Below are 20,309 nucleotides of genomic sequence, written 5' to 3'. Positions count from 1 at the left end.
GAAAACACCAGTGCCCAGGAGTATTTCCGAACTCGGATAAAATGTTTATAATTTGAACATTTTAAAAATAACTTTGCAGTCAACTAGTGACCAAGGTTGCAATATTTGCCTCCTATGAGTTTCTGAGGGCAACAAGCAATTCTAAAAAGAATTGTACTTCTGGGCTGTGATCATGTGCTCAAGAATGTTTTATTTTGAATTCCGTGTTTTCAGTAAATTCAGCATTCATCCGTCAAGCATTTCTTGAGTGCCTACTCTGGCACACAGCTAGGAGGCTTCGCTGAGCAAGTAAACATGTGGTGCAGGTGTGGGTTTGAGCCCAGATGAAGGCAGGGCTGCAGTCTGGCTCTGCAGCCTCACGCAAGGAAGGCCCTTCACCTCTCTGAGCAAGATGGTGAAGACACCTGCCCTGTTTGCCTCCAGGCGCTCTTGTATGTGTTAAATGAGAAATTAAGGGAAAGCACCTGTAATTTCTGAAGCTCTCACACTTTGAGCTATTATTGCTACTATAATTGCTTCAACTCTGTGCTGAACAGAACATGGCATCAGCACATAGTGTGTGTTCTCTGCCGGTTATTAGCATGTTTGACATATAGACGTGTGTTAAGACAGTCCCCTGTGTGGTGCTAGACTTTGTCCCCTTTGCTGGTACCATCAGGTTGGTGATGGGGGTGGTCTGTATCCAGGGACCCTCGGCCACTAGAGGGCACCGTGTCCTATTTATTCTTGTACACACAGCCCTGCCCCTTGGGAGTGCTTAACAAATGAATGGAAGGATGGGGAGGTGGAGCCTTAGGAAGAGGACAGAGAATAGATACGTGCACATGTGTGTATTGTGTGTAAATTGGTGGTAATTAATGATGAACGGCGGGTTCCAGCTGCATCTAGGATCCAAAAAAAAAATGCTAATGATGCAACAAAACTCCATGTTCAGTAACTATGCAAGAAAAAAGTTCTGACCCCTGCCCTCTCCTTACAAGCTGTGATTTTCCCCATTCTCTTTGGCAGATCCTACGTGGCTCTCCACCAACCTGGGCATTCTGACCTGCATTGAGTGTTCTGGGATCCACCGAGAGCTGGGGGTTCACTACTCCAGGATGCAGTCCCTGACGCTAGATGTGTTAGGAACATCTGAGCTGCTGGTACGTTTCAAATCCTTGATTTTGGAGTGAAAACAAATGATCTGAAAGCTAGGTTTTCATTTTGGCACTCGAATCCGTTTCTGTTTCTTTAAATTCCACTGGGCTGGTAGCTGTTGATATTACCTAGTGGATTTGGGCAATTAGAAACTCATTGGTAATTCTTCCTCCTCGGCTACTAGTATTGTAGCTGGGGGTTGCAAAGCTTTATTCTTTTTTTTTTTTTTTTTTTTTTGGCTGCGCCGGGTCTTAATTGTGACATGTGACATCTTTAGTTGCAGCATGCAGACTCTTAGTTGCGGCATGCATGCAGGATCTAGTTCCCTGACTAGGGATCGGACCCGGGCCCCCTGCATTGGGAGAGCGGAGTCTTACCCACTGGACCACCAGGGAAGTCCCACAAAGGTTTATCCTTAAATGAATACAATGAATTGAACTTATAAAGGAGTGTTGAGACTGGTGTGAGATTCTGGAATAGGATGGTGGCAGAGTCCAGTTCACCCCAGTCATTAAGCAGGTGCAGAGCCCAGAGACAGTGAAGGACTCATTCTTCCTGAGTCGTCTGCCGAGTCTGTGGTGCAGTCATTACCTGGCTCAAGCCTCCGGTGGACTTGTCCTCTGTCCCTTATTGTTGCCTTTTGGGAGAGATACTGGTATTTGCTTCTATTGCCTTTGTTTCTAAAAAAAAAAAAAAAGTTTCATTGTTGGTTGGGTGATAACACATAAGCCATGCAGTGTATTAGGGGGTTGAAGCATTTCCTGAAAAGTGGCTTTCAGAGCGTTGAGACTGGCCCCACCGAGGAACAAGCGTATCACACATGGGCGGTGCTTCGGGGCACCTAAAACATGAGCTCTTCGGACTGTTTCCAAAGTCTATAACTGCTGATGAGAAGGCAGTATTTGAAATTGTTTCCTGAGGTGGCTGAGCATTGGACGGTGACTGTTTAGGGGACGTTGATTTTGCCATTGATTTTAGTGTCGAGAGCAAGAGTCTTGGCAGAAAACCAGTTACTGTGGTCAGTAGACCTCTCAGGGGGCCGTGAGTCGTACCCATGACTATTCTGGATCCAACGTGTCTGAACTTGTGATGCATTTAGAACTATCTTGTCAGATCCTTGCTGTCTTTCCAAGGGGTTCGTTTACGGTCTTGAGAGGCAAAGCTGGGAGAAGCTAGAGTGGATTCTGGTAGCCCAGTTTCAGTAGTATCACGGATTGCTTCAAGGTTACAGCTAAGCTAGCCTTGGCGGGACCCAGCAGTGTATTCTCGGTTACACACTACAGTTAATGTCATAACGCGTACAGCCTCCATCACAGAGCTGTGTGTGTGCAGGCGGTATCCTGGGTAACTGGTGATGGCATAGATTTGAAATTCTCACAGTATATTTCCAGAGAAACATAAATTACTTCTCAGTGAGCACTGGTAAACTACTGCAGTTGCTGTACTGCCCTGGTGGTTTTTTTTAAAACAATTGGAAGTGTTCAGTGGTTTATGCTGAAGTAATAATTGTTGATTTTGTACGAGGCACTTCGCGGAGCGCTTTGTGTGTCTTAGCTCATTTTGCCCGTCACTCCAGCCCTGTGGCCCTGGTGTATTATCTCCATTTTACAAAAGAGGAACTGAGGCTTAGAATGTTTCAATAAGCCCAAGGTTACGTAGCTATCAAAGCACCAGATCTGGGGTGGAGGCCTCTTTAATCTGATTCCAGAGCTCACACGTTTAAGCCTTGAGGACTCTCCCTGTGGAGAGCATTTAAATGTCACTACCGTCCCTCCTCATTCCCCGTCCTCATCCCTGACAAATGTCTAACCGCCAGCTCTCTGGGAGGGAAAAAAGCCCGGCTTTGTAGCCCCGGTCACGTGATGTAAATGCTCCCACCATGGCCATTTGCAGGCCACAGTGTGGATAACTGAATGTGCGGTGGGAACGACCGCACACATTATGTCGGAAGTTTGCCGCACAAATACAACTTCAAAAACAGCATAGTAAAATAGTTAGGAAGTGATGAGTTTTGAGTATTACTTTGTTTTTAGTATAGTCTTTTTGTTTGTTTTTTTTTGAGGCTGCACCACGCAGCTTATGGGATCTCAGTTCCCCGATCAGGGATCGACCCCTGGGCCCCGGCAGTGGAAGCGGGGAGTCCTAACCACTGGACCGCCAGGGACTTCCCTAGTATAGTTTATTTGATCATGAGTTTATATAATGTAATTTTTAATAATGGCAGTTTAACAGCTGGCTTGTGTAAGCTGGTAGGAGCCTGATCCTGACACATCTGTTATACCTGCTTAAATGTGTCTCAGAAACTTAACTGACGATCTGCCTGAGACTACTGCCTACTGCAGAGAGAAACACCAGACACGGTTGGAAGGAGAATGTTTCCATTTCGATGAAAAGATGAGCTGGCTTCTGATCCCAGGCTCAGATCTTTGTTTCTTCTCCTGGAGCCTCCGTCTGTATCTCTGTCTGTATATTCTCCTAGGTGTTCGAAGTTTGACCAACTCTCAGCCATTATGGAGAAATCAGGAAGAGGCTGCTTAACTAAGATCTGCAGATATTTCTGATGTCTAATCTCTGCCATAGCTTTAAACTCTCCCTTATCTAAACCTCTTTTCCTGAGTGGTTATCAGAAAAACAAAGGGCAGAGGCCTGAATCACGTGGGGTTTATTCCCACCCTCTCTTTGCCCCTGAACTCGCCTGTCTGGCCACTCCCAGGAGGTGGACGTCTCCCCCTCTCACCCCAACCCCGTTACTGCGGGCATGACACCACCTCCAGACCCTTATTCCTCAGCCCTTTGTTAAGCAATAGGTGGAGGGTGTGTGTCAGGTGTTAGTGCCATTTGTAAAGCATGAGAATTTCAAGCCTTTTTAGAGCACCTGGTTCTTTTATTTTGCTTAGACAGTCAGGTGCCTGAACAAAAGACCTCCAGAAGGCTTGACACACACTCTGTGTGCGTGTGTTCAGAATTACATCCAGCACATAGTGAGAACTATAAAGTATTAGCTATCATTATTATCATTGCTACCTTCTCCTCCAAGATGATTTGAACAAAATCCTTCCAGAAAAATCATCTGCGTGTCCTAATGTGTGAATCCGCAGGCAGACTCCACCCGGGTTGACTGCTCCGTTTGTGAACCTTTCAGGTTCACAGAGCAGTGTCAGGGTCTTGGGCTGGTGTGTTCATCAGAATACGTTTTCTTGGGCAGCACATGTTAATTAGACCCCTTGTACCCTGTTAAAGAGATACGATGGTGAACTGGAAGATATCTTGCTGGCGTGTCCGAGGCTGCAGCCCGGACAGGGCTGCTTTCCAGAGCAGAGTCACAGAGCCACACACACAGATGTGCTGTGACAGAAGAGGGGTTTTGCACGGCCTGATGGAGACAGCAGATAACACGAGCAGGGATTTTCATTTCCTGGCTGGCATTGTGTTCTAAATAGACAGATGCTCACCCCGTAAAGTGCAGCTTCTGTCCCCCCATATGGTCTCACCGTGGTCCTCGTGACAGAAGTCTTTTGCTTAATTCCATAAAGTATTTTCTGGCCTGGGGTTTGTAAACAGTTTCCCCTGATGGTATGTCGTGGCGGTTTCACCATTTCCTTCATAATTTGTTTTTGTTTCAAGCCATGCTTGATTCCCATGTCAACCGAGTGGGTTTCAGCAGCATCTGTGAAGATGGCTGGTCAGCAGTCATCTTTCCTTCCCTTTGCCTCCTGCTTCTAGAATCACTTCTTACTCAGTGGAAAGAAACTGGGGTAATTGAAGTATTAATTTGATTAGAGTTCAGGGAAGCTGTGCCATTTTAACTACTCTAGCATGTACCAGCCTAAGATCCTTAGATTTTAAAGCAAATCTGCTTTCAGAAAACCTCCTGATAAGCATAAATTTTAAAAAGATAAAGTTCCTCCTTAACATAGAAGATGACGATTTCAGTTCTGATTTTCAGGTCCTACATAAAACAGTATTGTTGGTACGAGGGTCCTAGTATCATATGATCAGTTTCACATCGTAAGTGAAATTAGTAAAGGAAATTTCAGTATTATGGAATTGAATTTGAGTCAGTAATTTAAAAACCTTCTTCCATCAAAGAACAGGGTCAGAAACCCCCCAGGAGCACATATTACTGACTCGGGCCTATTTTATGACTTTCTCCTGCCTCCTCATGAAGTTGTTAACAAGCTGTTAAATATAAAGCAGACCAGCCAACAGCTGGATCTGAGAGAGGGAGTGGAGAGGAAAGCCCTCAGAAACCAAGAGCTTCCTCACAGATCATACTGTCGTTTCACCTGGGTCCGAAATGAAGCCACTCAGGCTGCGAATAGCAGCCAGAAATGTAGAACCAGCTACCATTTACTGAGTGACTGTTACGCTTAGGTGTTGTCCCAGGTCCTTTGTCTTATCTAACCTAAACAAGAACCCCATTTTAAAAAGGAGGCCAGAGCCTGTGTTCTGTTCTTTTTTCTTAAATCACAACTCTGAAATTTTTTTAACCACAAACCCTATCAGAAAAAATTGAGCACCAAAACATATACATGTATGTGATGTATAGTTATACTTGTACTACTTACTAAGGAGTGTATTATATGCTTTGTCAAATATACCAAAAGCAGAATTTCTAGAGGCGCAGGTGAAGCGCGATACACAACTCTTTTCGCGCACCACAGGGTATTTCGGGCACCACAGGGTATTTTCGTGCTCCGTTCTTTGGAGGCGGCAGTTTAGAGCTCACTGCCGTCTCTTAGCTCGCCTACCAGGGTCAGGTTCCTTCACTGCCCCGGGCCTTTTTATCCACCTGTATATTAAAGATGTGCCATGCGCTCCAAGCCTTCCAGCCTCCTGGGACCTGAGGGGGCCCAGTAGCTAACACCCCATCTCCCTACATGAATTTGGGACCGCTTGAGAGAGCAAAGGTCTGATTTATGGTTGAAAACAGCAGAATCGGCTGACCTGGTTCACACGTGTGGTGGCAGCCGAGCCCCAGACGTGGTCTCGGGGCCCAGGCACGGGCAGAGCGGCACACCCACCGATGCTGCCTCCTGTGGGTGCCCGTTCTTCTGAGCCCCTCGGGCAGGGAAGTCGTTTCTCTCACTGTCCGCTTCTTTCCTCCGGGTGCCTAAAAACAGAGGAAGACAGAATGTCACAGGAACTGGTGACCCTCCACCTGGAAGCATGAAAACAGGGCGCAGGAGGTTCCCCATCCTCACCCCAAACTCTGCAAACAATTTCTAGAGAAAACCTATGGCCTCTTTCTGGCTCAGGGGGCCCCTCAAGGGTTGGTGCTGCAGGTCTCCAGGAATGTGTGACTCCCGGTCCCCATCCTCAGGGCGCCTTGTGCCGTGAGGGAGGCGCACACAGGGCTTCGTGCAGATTCGGGGTGCGGGATAGCGGGTGTCTAGACCAGGTCCCTGCTCTGCTGCCGGCCCCTTGCCGTCTCCATGGCACTCAGTCCAGCCCGCGTCACGGGGCCCTTCTTTTTCTTTTTCGTTCACCTCTGTCTCGTTAGACCGAGCCTCTTGGAGCAGGCCCGTGTGCCATGCCCGGAGCCCAGCCTGCCCGAGGGCTCCGTGTGTGTCCTGGGGCTCGCTTCCCTGAGGACGTGGCACCTGAACACCCCAGGGCCCCCCATCAGCCTCGATGCGGCCCCACGAGCCGGGGATGGGGCTCTGGGAGTGGAGGGCGTGTGTGTCCGGGCTGTTTAACCAGCCCTCCTGCTGCCTAGGCTCCTGCCCGCGCGGCCTGCTGGACCGCACATTTTCTTGACATGACCCTGCAGCCTCCATCTGCAAGTGCTTTGCTTTTGTTGATGGTTCCAGAGGGTTCTCTGCAGGCTGAACTATTCTCTGGAGCCTGGTGAAGCTGTGAGGCGGCATATTTCTCCGCGTTGGACGAGTGTGATGCTCGGCCATGGTGGCTCCCCGGACCAGCTGTCCCCTAGTAAGCCAGCCAAGCCCAAGCAGAAGGGGAGCAGCTTTCGGATTCCGGGGAATCCTCCTCCTCGCGCCCCCTGCCATCTGCTTGCAGACCGGGAGGCTCCCAGGGGCGGGTGCTGTGGCTTGTCCTGTCACTGCCCTGCAGATAACTCGGTTTGGGTGCGGGATGGTGTCCACGTTGCACTGAACGGTGGGGCCTTAGCGTGGGCCTGGCTCTAAACCGGGGCCCCGACGCCGAGGTTCAGCCTGGATCTGGCACCAGGCGCCCCCGAAATCGTCGGGGCATCGGCTCCATGGTGCCCCGGGCCCCCTGCTCCGCACCACCCTGACGGGCAGCCCCGTGTCCAGGAAAGTGCAGTGAGGCAGCCTGGGGCTTTGCCACCTGACGTCTCCTTGAGGCCCCGGGGCCAGGGCTGAGGACCGAGGACCCAAGGCAGGGCTGCTGAGAGCCTGGGGCTCGGGGCATCCAGAAGCTCTGTTCACTTGTCAAGGACAGGGAAGAATTAGGAAGGCTCCCCACCCGATTATCAGGCTGACTGCGTGTTCCCCTTGTCCTTCGGCCTTCCTCAAGATCCCCTCTTACTTGCCACCAGGAAGTTCGGCCCTACCTGAGCCAGGTCCCTTTGGCTGTTGCTCCAGCCGGCCCCCCCTGGAGCGAGAAGAGGCCACTGGGGCTCAGCCTTTCCTCCCAGAGAGTCCCCCTCGGCCTGTGTCCACATGACTCACCGAGGGCGAAGCACCAGAAGTGTCGCTGCTCCCACGGCATCGTTTTCAACGTGGAAATGAAAATGTCTGTTCTCTCCAAAGCACTGGGCCCGGTGCTTCCTTTCGGTTTCTTTGTTTCGTTAGAGATTGAAGAGTCCGATCTCGGTCAGGTGCTGAGCTGGGTGCTGGGGGTGGGATGAAATCCGTGCTCTTAAGGATCCTAGTCACTCCAGATCCGCACATCCGTTCAGGAGCGTGCCAGGGCGGCCTGGCGTTTATCTCGTACCTGCTGCATGCAGCACAGTGCCTGTATCAGTGAGCACTGGTGAAAACCTGCTCATTTCTGACAAGTCAGAAGGTTGATCGGCAAGTAAGGACCTTACACTGGAACAGATACACTTTTAGTGCTCTAGTTTATTGAATGCTGTTACAGAAATTATCCCATTTTATCATTATTACAACCTGGCAAGGTAGGTAGGTAGGTATCTCCATTTTATTATTAAAAACTTGAAGCTCGGGTAAACTGCCTTGCCTGTGGTCACAAAGCCAGGAAACAGGACCGCAATTTGAACCCGAATCTTGGCTTCCTGGCCCAGCGCCCTCCCTGCTGTATGAGCCACCCCCTTGCTGGTGTAAGTAAAGGCTGTCAGATCTGTTTCAGCTGGAGCACAGGTTCTTTTTTGGGGGGTGGGGGGAAAGGATAGAAACTGGAGCTGGGCCGAGTTACTGCTTCTCCCTGTCCGTGGAGGCATTCTATCTAGGGGACGTTTTATGAGAACACTCCTCTGTAAGAGACATGCTGTTTCTTATCTCTAGTTTTATGGGTACCTTTGGGGTTTGGGTTTTGTCCAGCTTCATTAAAGGCAAACCACTTTATTGCTCTGTTTCTTAGTGACCATTAAATAAATCATCAGCTGTGTGAGTCGTGTGCAGCAGTGGAAGGTATTAATAATTGAGTACCCTGAAATAGACTTTTGTTTTTGCAGCTTGCCAAGAATATTGGGAATGCAGGCTTCAATGAGGTTATGGAGTGTTGCCTTCCAGCTGAGGACTCAATCAAACCCAACCCGAGCAGTGACATGTAAGTATGAGGCTGGCTGCTCTCGCTTTCTGGGCAAAGGTTGGCCTTGTCCCCGGGCACCCCCCCGCCCGAGGCAGGGGAATAAACAAGCTTGGGTGCATCGATTTTTGCTTCTTTAGGGAAGAAATCAGCCTATGTTGTTTATAAAGTCACTTTAACCTTTTTGGATGTCCAAGTAGAAATTTGGTCTGGCAGCTTTTCTTAGGAGCCAGAGGAAAGCGGATTTGCCAGGGGGCAGGGGCTGGGGGGGGAGTCCTGAGTGGCGCCCTCTGCTGGTGGTGTGTGGGCACCACCTCGCTTCTGCCTCAGGGCAGGGGAGTCAGTCGCTCTCCCACCTGCCTTCTCTCAGTGTGAATTCTGAGCCGCGGGGAGGGTCGGTTGTCCTGGATACATGATTACGTCTCGTTCTCTTTCCCAGTGCAAATGTCGAGGGTGTTGCTTCCTTCAAAAAGCTTTTCTTTGTTTCTGTTTTACTGTGGGCACAGAACCTGATCAAGAAGCTTTCGTGCCTCATCACGCGTCCCGCTGGCCCGCTGAGGCAGAGCTGACCACGAGGGTACTCCTGCCAGTCTAATCAAATAAATCATAAATCACCCAGATCACGCTGGTCCTTGAGAGGGAGGCGGACGGGAGACCAGTGAGCTGGTCAGGGCAGTGCCCGGCCTGCCCCATTAGACTGCAGCCCTGCTCGGGGCCTGTCTGCTGCAGGAGGGCAGAATGGTTTGCCCGCTGTAGTGCCATGCAGGTGAGGCAGACGGGGCGGGAGGGAGCAGGCCAGTCCAGAGGAACAGCATTTGAGTGGCGAGCCTGGGTCAGAGGGTTTGGGCAGGGGAGGCAAAGTGAGAAATAGATGATGAGGGAGAGGAGAAAATTCATTCACCAGGACAGCCTTTCCCTGGGAACAGCCTGAGATAGAAGTGCCGGCAGGGCTCCCCCTGGGCTCGGGCGAGGACGGGGAAGAGCAGCGGCTGGGAGAGCGTGGCAGACACGTGTGGTTCCCGGCCCTTTGCAGAAACATTTTGTGGGGGGCCGGTCTCTGGAAGCCGAGGTCACGGGATCTGTGTTCCTCTGCGCTTGGGTGAGGTGACTTAATACGGTGAGGGAGCTTAGACAAACTACAGGGAGCAGCAGGTACCGTGTGCGTTCCGCAGCCTCCCAGGTGTCGGCGTCTGAGGTGAGCGTGCGTTGGTGCTGGGTGAGAGTCAGTTCACGTTCGGGCCCTGGAGCACACGTCAGTGATGAAGCGTTTCCTTGAGATTGGACGAGGTGCGATGTTAGATTCCAGGCACAGGGCTCATAAAGTGATCGTCCTCCCTTGATGAGGATCCGAGTTCCAAATCTGTATCCTTACCCAGACCTGGAGAGGCAGCACGGAACACAGCAAGCTGCATCCTTCCCGATCGCGGGACCTGGGCAGGTTCGTCAACCTCTCTGAGCCCTTTTCCTCTAAGAGAAACATAGGTACAGCCGTCCCCACCTCGCAGAGTCTCTGGGACGTGCGAAGGGGGTGAGGCGGTCACGCCTCTTGTACTGGGTTGGTGTCGGCAGCCCTGCTTGCTCACCGTGGGCGTGGGCAGTGGGGCAGCACACGTGCCGGGCGCCCTGAAAAGTTAGGGTCCTCTCGGGGCAGGTGGCAGTTGGAGAGTCACCCCAAGGAGAGCTGACTCTTCCTGGGATACGAGAAGATCTGTTCAGGACAGAAAACATCATGGCCCACTGCGGCACTTTACTTACTGTCTAACGGACACCTGCTCTCGCGGTGAAGGGACTGGTCTCCCGAAATGCTGTAATACTGATCAACTTTGGACAAAGTATATGGTAACTAATTTCTTCTAAGTACCAGGGGCACTTTATAAAAGCAAATAATTTGTTTACTGTGGGACAAGATGATTCTAAAAAAATGAATACCGTCTGCTTGCGACTCTTGGATATAAACTTTCCATCTGCATTGAGGCCCCTCCCCGCCCCCCAGCCTTGGCACAAATGAAAAGGACGTTTACTCCTCCCCCTCTTGTTTTTCCAAAATGAGAGCAGTTGACCAATGTGATGGCAGAATGCCACCTACTTTGATATCTCCTCAGCTGAAATCAGTCACTGGGCTCCTGGGCTCCTGGGCTCCTGTAGCATTTAGTTCTGTTTTAAAGCAGTTCATCCCACTTTACATTGTACTGAGGTATTTACACATATTTTTCTAATAAATTGCATCTCACTCGTTTTTGTATTTCCCACCACAATATGTTGCTTGTGGTGGGAAATGCATATATAATGAATCAACGAGTCAGAGGTGAAGTCCTAGCTCTGTGGCTACTTAAATAAGCTAATATTTTACTTCCAGATTAAAGTAAATCTGGCTTTATCTCAGAGCAACACACCATCTGCAGATAAATTTGTTGAAAGGGAAGCCAAAGACCGTCTCGTGGCCTGTGACTCCTCAGGTGGATTTGGGGGGTGTTGAGAGATACACGTAGGCGGGCGGGGGGGGGGGCAGCCAGGTTTGCGTCTGCTTCCAGAGGCCAGAACTGTTTCTCTCCTGTGATTTAGGGCCCTCGTGCACGCCCTGTCCTTCGGGAGTATGAGAAGCCCCTCTCTCTGAACACGAATGCCAAATGCATTCTTATATTAAGTTCATTGCCTTTTCTCCAAAAGCTTTAGCCTTTCCCAAAAAAAGAGGGGGTGGGGAATCGCTCCGGCAGAGTGAACTCCCTCCACGAAACCATGGGGCGTGGTATCACCCAGAACAGACCTGTACCTGAGCTTGTGGAGGGATGACCTTCAGGGGACAGGACCAAGAGCCCTGGACAAGTGGATAATACATTTAAAAAGTAAAGCGTCCAGTTTATCTCTAGCCCCTTTCTGACTGTCCCACAGTGATTACTGGAGCCGCCTAAACCATGACACACGTCCAGCCCCGCTGCCCATCAGAAGGGACCCATAGAGTTTCATCAGACAGGTTGTCAGTTGTCAGCCCCAGACGGGAACCAAGCAGCAGCCTGAGCGTCACACCGGCTGGGAGCCCCTGGAAGGAGAGCGCAGCCCAGCAAAGCAGGGCAGCCCCCAGAGCTGTCCGGCTGCTGGAGGGGACGGGCTCACATTCACAGCACTGTCGTGAGGGTCAGATGCACAGCACATCTCGGTGCGACCTGGAAGCCCGCAGCAGCTGTCCACGTGTGGGATGATGTGTTAAGTCCACCAGCACGGCTCACGCGAGGCTGCGTTTATAAACACCCGGGCGGTGGGTTTACCGGGTGAGGCAGTCGGAGTGGTGTTTGCCGCCCTGGGAGCCTGGAGTTGACCTGCCCGCTCCCGAAGCCTGGTGGGTTGACGTGGGGGGCTGGGCCCCTGATGGTAGTAGAAGCAGGTGTGGTGGGTGCAGCCCTGGTGGCAGGGTGGGAGTGAGCGGTGCCTCAGCCGAGAAGAGCTGGTGGGTCCCACCCAGGGTCCCACCCACCCGGGCCACCACCAGCCCCTCTTCATTCTGTGCTGCCACAGTAATTGCATCCGAAACCCTGGGCTAAAGGCCTCAGTGCGCCATCTCATCTAATCCTGCAAAGCCCTGCAAGCAGCTGTGCTCATGATACGGAGGTTGAGTAGCCAGCCCAAAGTCACCTGGGGGGGGCAGGGGGGCGGCGGGGGAGACGGGCTGAGATCCGGCCCTGTGACCGAGAGCCAGGCCCGAGTGACTGTGCGCTCTCAGAGCTGACCACCAGCCTCGGGGGTTGGGGGCGGGGGGGGGACCCAGGCCCTTTCTTCTAGTTCAGCCTCCCCTGCCTGGCCTTGTGAAATTCCAGTGTACCTCGCACTTTCCAGAAAGGGGACAAAAGAAGCAGGAGGCTCAGTCCTGTCATGTCATTCTTCCTATATTCCTGGTAGCTCTATTGGCTGAAGTTAGGTTTTTGTATTTGGAATTTGGTTTTCCCTGACATTCTTTTTTTTTTAAGAGCTTTGTTGAAATGTAACTCACATACCATACAGTTCACCCATTTAATGTACAATTTACTGGCTTTCAGTATATTCACAGCTGTGCGTCCATCACCACGAGCAATTTTCGAACATTTTTGTCACCCCAGGACGAACCCCCATACCTGTTAGCCATCCCCGACTCTGTCCTCTCACTCCTCCCAGCCCTGGGCAACTGCTTACCTGTCTACAGATTTGCCTGTTCTGGGCATTTCAGTAAATGGGATCACACAATGTGTGGTCTTTAGTGTTTGGCTTCTTTCATATAACTTAACGTTTTCAGGCTTCATCCACATCATGGGCTGTGTCAGTGCTTCCTTCCTTTTGTGGCTGAATCGTATTCCATTGTATGGACACCACATTGTGTTTACCTGTTCATCAGCTGATGGACACTGGGTCGTTTCTTGGAACTTCTGACTTGATTGTCACTTGAAGTAATTAGTGTTTACTGTCCCTCAAAAATCGTGTCTACATTTTTTATTGTTGCTGCTGCTGTTTGTTAAAGTCCTTGGAGCAAAATGCTGAGTCCTCTGGATCAAGAGCTGCTGTTTTCCTTGCTCTCGGCCTTTCAAGTTCATTGGTACTTTCCGAGGCCCTAAGGACCTGCCGTGAGCGCAGCAAACGTGTCAGCTCATGCACTTCTCACAGGCCGTGTGCATTTGACAGATAATAAGACTTGAGGCCACATACTTGCCCAGGGTCGCACGTCAGTCTGTGGTGGGGCAGGATTTGAGCCCGGGTTTCTTTGGCTTCCCTGGAGTTGCTGCCACTCCGAGCTCCTTTGAGAGGCGGGGTCTGCACACACAAGGCCGCGTGAAGACCAGGAAATAGACCACGAAGATGGACAGTCCGTTTGGTTCATCAGGTGTGGGGTGAGCCTGTCTGCCAGGCACGGTGCCCGCAAACAAGAAGACAGGCTTCCCATGAGGGCTGCCAGCCCCGTGACCCGGCCGCTTAGCCCTTAGACCCGGGCCTTGATGCCACTTGTCTTGGCAGCTGGAGGGTTTCCGGCCTCTTGAAAGCGCCTGGAGGCTGAGTGAACGCAGGTGCCGAGGGAGAGCCACACGGCGCCCGCTTCCTGCTTCGTGTCTTTCTGCCTGTGCTGCTTATTACGGGGAGGGGGGGACGGGATTGTTTTTTAAGTAGTTATAGATGAATGGATGTTGGATCTGTTTGAATAGAGGCCCTTAATCATTTACGAGGCAATTATGTTTGATTTCAGGAATGCAAGAAAGGACTACATTACTGCCAAGTACATTGAGAGGAAGTACGCAAGGAAAAGACACGCGGATAATGTGGCAAAACTTCACAGCCTTTGTGAGGCCGTCAAGACAAGAGACATTTTTGGATTACTCCAAGCATACGCTGATGGTGTGGATCTTACAGAAAAAATCCCACTGGCCAATGGACATGTAAGAAAAGACCTGTAAAAACAGAAAAGAAAGGGTGAGAGGGCGGGGAGTGGCAAGGCAGTGTCATCAGAAATGCTGACAAAGTCGTGTGACTCTGAAAGAAGAGGCAGTGGGTCCTGGGGGAGGAAATTAGTGGTTGATTCTTAAACCAAAACTGTAATGGCAGCTCTGGAAAGAAGGTCCATCCCTGGGGGAAGGAGCACCTTCTCAGAGGCCTAAGCGCCTCCTTCTGTCTTCTGAGAGCCGCACTAGCGCCTCAGCCAAGCCTCGGCTGCAGCTCCCGAGGCCACACCGGGAAGGAGAGCTTGGACCAGGCCTGGTGCACCGCTGTCCAGCCTGCTCCCCTTGCCCTCCTCCCTGGGGGAACTGGGCCAAGAGGGTGGGGTCTCACCGTTGGGATCCGGCTGCAGGAAACCACCAGTGTGACGGCCAGTGTGTCCTAATTCTCTTCCACGGGTGTGCTCTTGGACGCACACTCACAGCTCCCTTGACCCTCCTTACCCTCGTGGACACACACAGCCCCCTGGACCCTCCTTACCCTCGTGGACACACACAGCCCCCTGGGCCCTCCTTACCCTCGTGGACGCACACTCACAGCCCCCTGGACCCTCCTTACCCTCGTGTATGCACACACACAGCCCCCTGGGCCCTCCTTACCCTCGTGGACGCACACACACAGCCCCCTGGACCCTCCTTACCCTCGTGGACGCACACTCACAGCCCCCTGGGCCCTCCTTACCCTCGTGGACGCACACTCACAGCCCCCTGGACCCTCCTTACCCTCGTGGACGCACACACACAGCCCCCTGGGCCCTCCTTACCCTCGTGGACACACACTCACAGCCCCCTGGGCCCTCCTTACCCTCGTGGATGCACACTCACAGCCCCCTGGGCCCTCCTTACCCTCAGAATAAAGGCGCACGGGACTGGGCCACCCTTAGCAGCTGAGCACGTTGTACGGAGCCGTGATGTTCAGTGTTCGAGAGTAAGATGGGGGAACTGCAGCCTGGGTGCCCAGGGCCGCGCGTGCTCAGCTCAGAGCTGTGCTGCAGCCGAGGAGGAGGGGGTGGCGGGGCCGGGGGTGTGTTGTCTCCCTCTGCCCCACCCTCCCCGCTACCTGGATCTTCCCGTGGCCTCCAGCCCCCTCCCACCCCCCTCCCTGAAGCAGCCTTCTTCGCGATTCTTCCCTCTCACCCCCCTCCCTGAAGCAGCCTTCATCGCGATTCTTCCCTCCCACCCCCCTCCCTGAAGCAGCCTTCGTCGCGATTCTTCCCTCCCACCCCCCTCCCTGAAGCAGCCTTCGTCGCAATTCTTCCCTCCCACCGGCCAGAACTTACTTCACAAGAGGCAGGGGTGGTCATGTGCCATTTAGCAGGAACTGAAGGCGGTCCGGGTATTAGCATTGAAGGTGCTATCTGTAAGTGCAGAATGAAAAACTGTAACCCGGCATTTAAGGGATACGTTTATATTTACCCAGGGAGCAGCTATAAGAGCCCGGGGAAGGAGTCTGAACGGAGACCCTCCTCTTACAGGCAACACCTCACGTTGAGATGCAGGGATGAGGGCAGAAAGATCGAGAGGACTTTGCCGTGAAACCCCTGAATTCCTCATTATTTCCTGTGGAGTAAGGAGGAATAGGACCAGTCTCTAAACTGCAGGTTCCCAGGGGCAGAGTTTGCCATGGAGATTAAAGAGGCCCTTGGTATCTTAGAGGTAACGTTTTTCAAAGGAAAGATTTAGAGGCTTTTGGAAGAGAAATACACAGTTTTTCTCATGTGGGACACAGAATTGAATGCTCCCCTTGGAATTCTGGAATGTTTCTGCTTGGTCTTCAGGAGTCGGATGAAACTGCCCTCCACCTTGCCGTCAGATCCGTGGACCGGACTTCTCTTCACATTGTAGACTTTTTAGTTCAGAACAGGTAGGTGTTCTAAAATCAGGGAAGGTGTTTGATTTCGTTCCTTGGTGTTTCTGAGAATGGAGCCAGGGGTTGCCCCATTGCTTCAGTTGTGTGGCCAAGATGCTGGAATTTCCCCGGGTCTGAATAGGAACCATGGGCCAGGGGCAGTGCTGCCAGGTGTGGGGTGTTCCGATGCAATCCTAATAAAGCCCCCTCCTGGGGTCTGCGAGGTCCCGCCTCTAGTGTCTGGGACTCAGGGAGACGACCCGTCGATAGGCCTGCTGATTTCCGAGCTCCGGGAAAGCAGCCTCTGTCTGTGGCCCCCACGACCACCTCTTTGCTTGTCCCGTGAGGTGCGGGTCCCACGAGGTCCAGGCGGGGCACCCTGAGCAGGGGGAGAGGGAAGCAGGAAGCAGAGATCCTCCTCCAGCCGCTGGCCGAGCCGAGGTTGTAAACCGCAACACGGGGTTGTGGGCGTTTTGCGTGGTTGGAAAAGGTGTTCTTTTTAATTAGAAGTTGACTTTAGAGAGGACATGCACGGACGGCTTCCCTGGCCCCAGTAGTCCCATTTGGTACGTTCTGCCTCGCTTGGTGCGGGGCCTGCCTGGCAGCCGAAGGCCAGTGGTGAAGCCCCGTCAGGGAGCATCCTGACTGCCTGATCCTGGCTTGGGTGGGTGGGTGCTGGAGGGGGCGGTGCTGGTTAAAAGCCACAGGAATTGGCTTCAGATGGAATAGGAGATTCCAAAGTGCAGAAGCAAGGAGAGATTTTGCATTTTGTGTCTTCTGCCATTCCCGGCTGTCTTCAGAAGAAGAAATGGCCAGAGGTAGAGGAGCTTGGGAGGCAGCTCCTTCCCCAGGAGCCGGGAGTTCTCTGGATGCCTGGGGGAAGCTGCTCGGACCGCCCTGTCCTCTGATGGAGCCTGAATGCTGTCCCAGTGCCAGCAGCGTGGCAGGGGCCAGCTCCGTGAGCAGCTGAGCGGTGCCTTCCCCCTCAGTGCACATTCTCAGGGGCAGGAGAAGGGGAATCCTGGCTTCTTTTCTTCCAGAATGGGAGGAGGACAGCAGGAGTAGAGGGGAGATCAGAAGCGCGGCTCCTTTTTTACACTGAAAACGTAGCTGCTTTAAAAAAGAAAGGGAGGGCGGAAGGAAGGAGTAAGTGTAGCTGGTTTCCCCCTGATGGGAGCTGCGGGCATCACCTCCTGGTGGTCACGCTTCTGTTCCCACATGTCTGTCCGGGGCAGAGCCCGCTGTCCAGCTCCGAACAGGCCCAGGGCCACCTCCACCAGTGGGTTGAGTGGCTTGTCCTGGGATCTCCTGGTTTTGTTTTGTGTTGGAAGAATCTCTGTGGTCTCCTCACGGTTCCCCCGTAGCCTGTTTTCAGGGCAGCTCAGAGGAGCCTGGGGACTCCGAACTTTGGAAGAGCGGCGTTTCCCCTTCCTGGCAAGAGTGTTGTTAGTAAGATGAGAAAAGCTCACCCCGTCCTTCTGTGTGGGACAGACTGGGCAAGTCACGCAGGCTTCCTAAGGCCCAGACGGGCACTGCCAGTGAAGCGGGAGGGATGCCAGGTTCACCTGCCCGTGCCCCCGCTCAGGTGCGCACAGGTGCCTTGCTCGCTGTCTGGCGGCTCTGCCGTTGTTGTTTATTCCCCGATGGCCTTAAGCCAAGGCCTCCTCCTGCCCACAGGCAGGGCTGGTGCTGTGGGCCCCCCACCCTGGAGGAGGATTGAGAGAAAGCCTGCCCTCCGTGAACCTGAGTTCTGGCTGCCTCTCCCGGGGAAGGAAAGCAGCCATGCCCATCGTTCGCATGTTGTCTGTGGCCGCTTTCAGGCCCCCCTGGCAGAGCTGAAGTCCCTGCCGGGCGGCCCCAGTCCTCTGGCCTGCGACTCACTGTTCCCTTTCTCTGTTCCCGTCCCTGCCAGTGGGAACCTGGACAAACAGACGGGCAAGGGCAGCACGGCCCTGCACTACTGCTGCCTGACCGACAGCGCCGAGTGCCTCAAGCTGCTGCTGCGGGGCAAGGCCTCCATCGGCATCGGTGAGCCTCCCCCACCGCCCCATGCAGTTCCTGGCGCGGGGCTCTGGGCAGAGCTGGGGAGTCGGTCCCGCCCTGCAAGGCTGCTGTGGCCGCGTGCTCATCAGCAGTTTCCCTCTGCTGTCTTGTAGGCTTGCCGCCAAGTGCAGGCATTTTCTGAGAGGCAGAGGATGGCCCTGCAGCTGTCGCTGGTACCCAGGTGACCTGACCAGGTTTGGGCGTCTCGCCCTCCTGTTCATGACCCCCACCTGGGATCATGCCGGGCCCCTCACTGGCTCTGGGGGGGGCACGTTTACTGGTGAGCGTCACTGTTCACTGCCCCTCCGTTCACTGGCACCAGGCCTCCTCCACGAGGGACCCGCGTCTGCTTGGCCTTCACCGCTCCCTCCCCTGTGGGACCCTGACCTGTAGCCGGCCAGGCACAGTCTAGGCCGAGGGTGTCCGGCTGTGACGGTGTGCTGAGGTGGAGCTTTTGAAGAACTGTCAAACAGAGAGCCAAGAGCAGGAAGAAGGCACGTGCCTGCTTGCGAGCCAAGTTGGCTTTTTTTCTTTTTTAATTAATCATCAAATCTCATTGACTGAGGCTCATTTAGAAGAAAATACACAATTCCAAATCTTCAGACTGCTTGAAAGGAGGTGTAAAGTCTTCTACAGTCAGATGCCTGGAACTAGATTAGCAGTGCTTTTGGTTGGAGAATTACCATGAACTGCTTTATTCAACGACTTAAACCTTGGATATTTATTTACATTAGTTGGCTACTTCAGTGGTTTTATCTTCATTAGATTAGCTCAAACCTCGTCGTATAAAACCTTACCGACTGCACACTGCTGCAGTTCTGTACGGTTTCAGGACAGTTCAGCACCGACTGGGGCAAACTAGCTGGATTTCATTAGTCGTGCTCGGTTCCGTTTGGTGCTGCTTCACTGGGTCTCTTTTTAATTGCCTCTCCGTGTCAGACCTCTGCTTGCTTTTGCCGTAACACGTCTGTTCGTTCCCCCCGCCTCTTAGCTAACGAGTCAGGAGAGACGCCGCTGGACATCGCCAAGCGCCTCAGGCACGAGCGCTGTGAGGAGCTGGTGAGTGTCCCGCCCCCCCCACCCCCGGCCTGGACAAGGCGCGGTTGGGGGCGCTGCTCCCTGGGGAGGGCTCTCGCGGAGCCTGTGGGAGGGTCCTGAGCAGATCCCAGTGGCCTAGAGGGGACGGCTCGGAGAGAGTGTCCTGGGGCCCCTTAGAGAGGAGGTGACCATCCCCCTCATGGTGACACTCGGAACACGAGCCAGTCTGTGCTGGTGGGACATGTTGACGGCGGCCCTGGCTTTGTCTGGGGTGAGTGGCGCCGAGGCCCCTCTGAGTCAAACAGGCTGGGTTTACAGGGGGCTCCACCGCTGCGACTTGGGAAGGTGGTGCCAGCTCTCTCCGCTGTTGCCTTGTGTGTGAAGGGGGGGCCAGGCATACCAGTTCGCAGGTTATTGGGGGAATCGTTGTTGAACTCTGCAGAGCAGTGGGCACAGAGTAAGTGCTCAGTCCATGGCGCATTAACAGTTGGTGCTGCAGAGCTGCAGGACTGCTAACAGGTGTTATCCTCAGCACTTCATGTCCAGTAACTCGTTTAATCTTGATAATTACCGTAAAGCATTAATTAATAGGTACCTACTGTTACCCCATTTTACAGATGAGGAGACAGGTACGGAAGGGTTAAGTAACTCGCCCAAGACCACATGGCTACTGTCTGGCTTTGGAGAAAAGTCAGACCGTAATGTGCTAAGGCACCCATTTATCTAATGGATTAACTTCTCCCCTGTGCACCTAGAATGGAACCAGCTATCTACCTTCCTGGAGAGAATTGAGAAGCTGGTCATTCACGTCATTTTCCGCAGGGCTTCATTCTCTCGTGCTGGTCAGGAAAAGTGGGGTTAACAGTTAGTGGACATGTTTCTTCTCCTCAGATTGAGATGCTCCCATGTGCAGTTGTGGGTACCTGCAGGCTGACGGTCACCCTTTAGATCTCAAACACCCCTTGTCTGCGTGCTGCAACTTTGCAGCTTACAAAGCACTAAATGGGAGTTGTCGGGTTTGAGCTTCAAGGTTATCTGGGATTAGGGAGTGGGGGCTTGACCTGAGACGCAGCGAATTGGATAAGCCAGCCTCACACTGG

At 52.9% G+C, this 20,309-nt stretch overlaps 1 protein-coding gene across 6 annotated transcripts in view; it reads left to right on the top strand.

The window, feature by feature from the left end:
- Positions 1-20,309, top strand: part of ASAP2 (ArfGAP with SH3 domain, ankyrin repeat and PH domain 2) — a gene marked incomplete at its 5' end in the record, with an annotated part of 159,735 nt that overhangs the window by 125,688 nt on the left and 13,738 nt on the right. For all 6 annotated transcript variants that reach the window (XM_082357545.1, XM_082357547.1, XM_082357546.1 and 3 more), the window contains 6 exons: positions 1,009-1,142; positions 8,759-8,853; positions 14,033-14,222; positions 16,058-16,143; positions 18,041-18,156; positions 19,163-19,230. In XM_082357545.1, the coding sequence (XP_082213671.1) occupies positions 1,009-1,142; positions 8,759-8,853; positions 14,033-14,222; positions 16,058-16,143; positions 18,041-18,156; positions 19,163-19,230 (689 nt within the window). The remainder of the gene's footprint in view (positions 1-1,008; positions 1,143-8,758; positions 8,854-14,032; positions 14,223-16,057; positions 16,144-18,040; positions 18,157-19,162; positions 19,231-20,309) is intronic.

Source organism: Balaenoptera borealis (assembly GCF_965194805.1).
Source record: "Balaenoptera borealis genome assembly, chromosome: 15".
Taxonomy (NCBI): Eukaryota; Metazoa; Chordata; class Mammalia; order Artiodactyla; family Balaenopteridae; genus Balaenoptera; species Balaenoptera borealis.
Note: the sequence above shows the minus strand (reverse complement) of the source record. Positions and strands in the feature narration are given on the sequence as shown.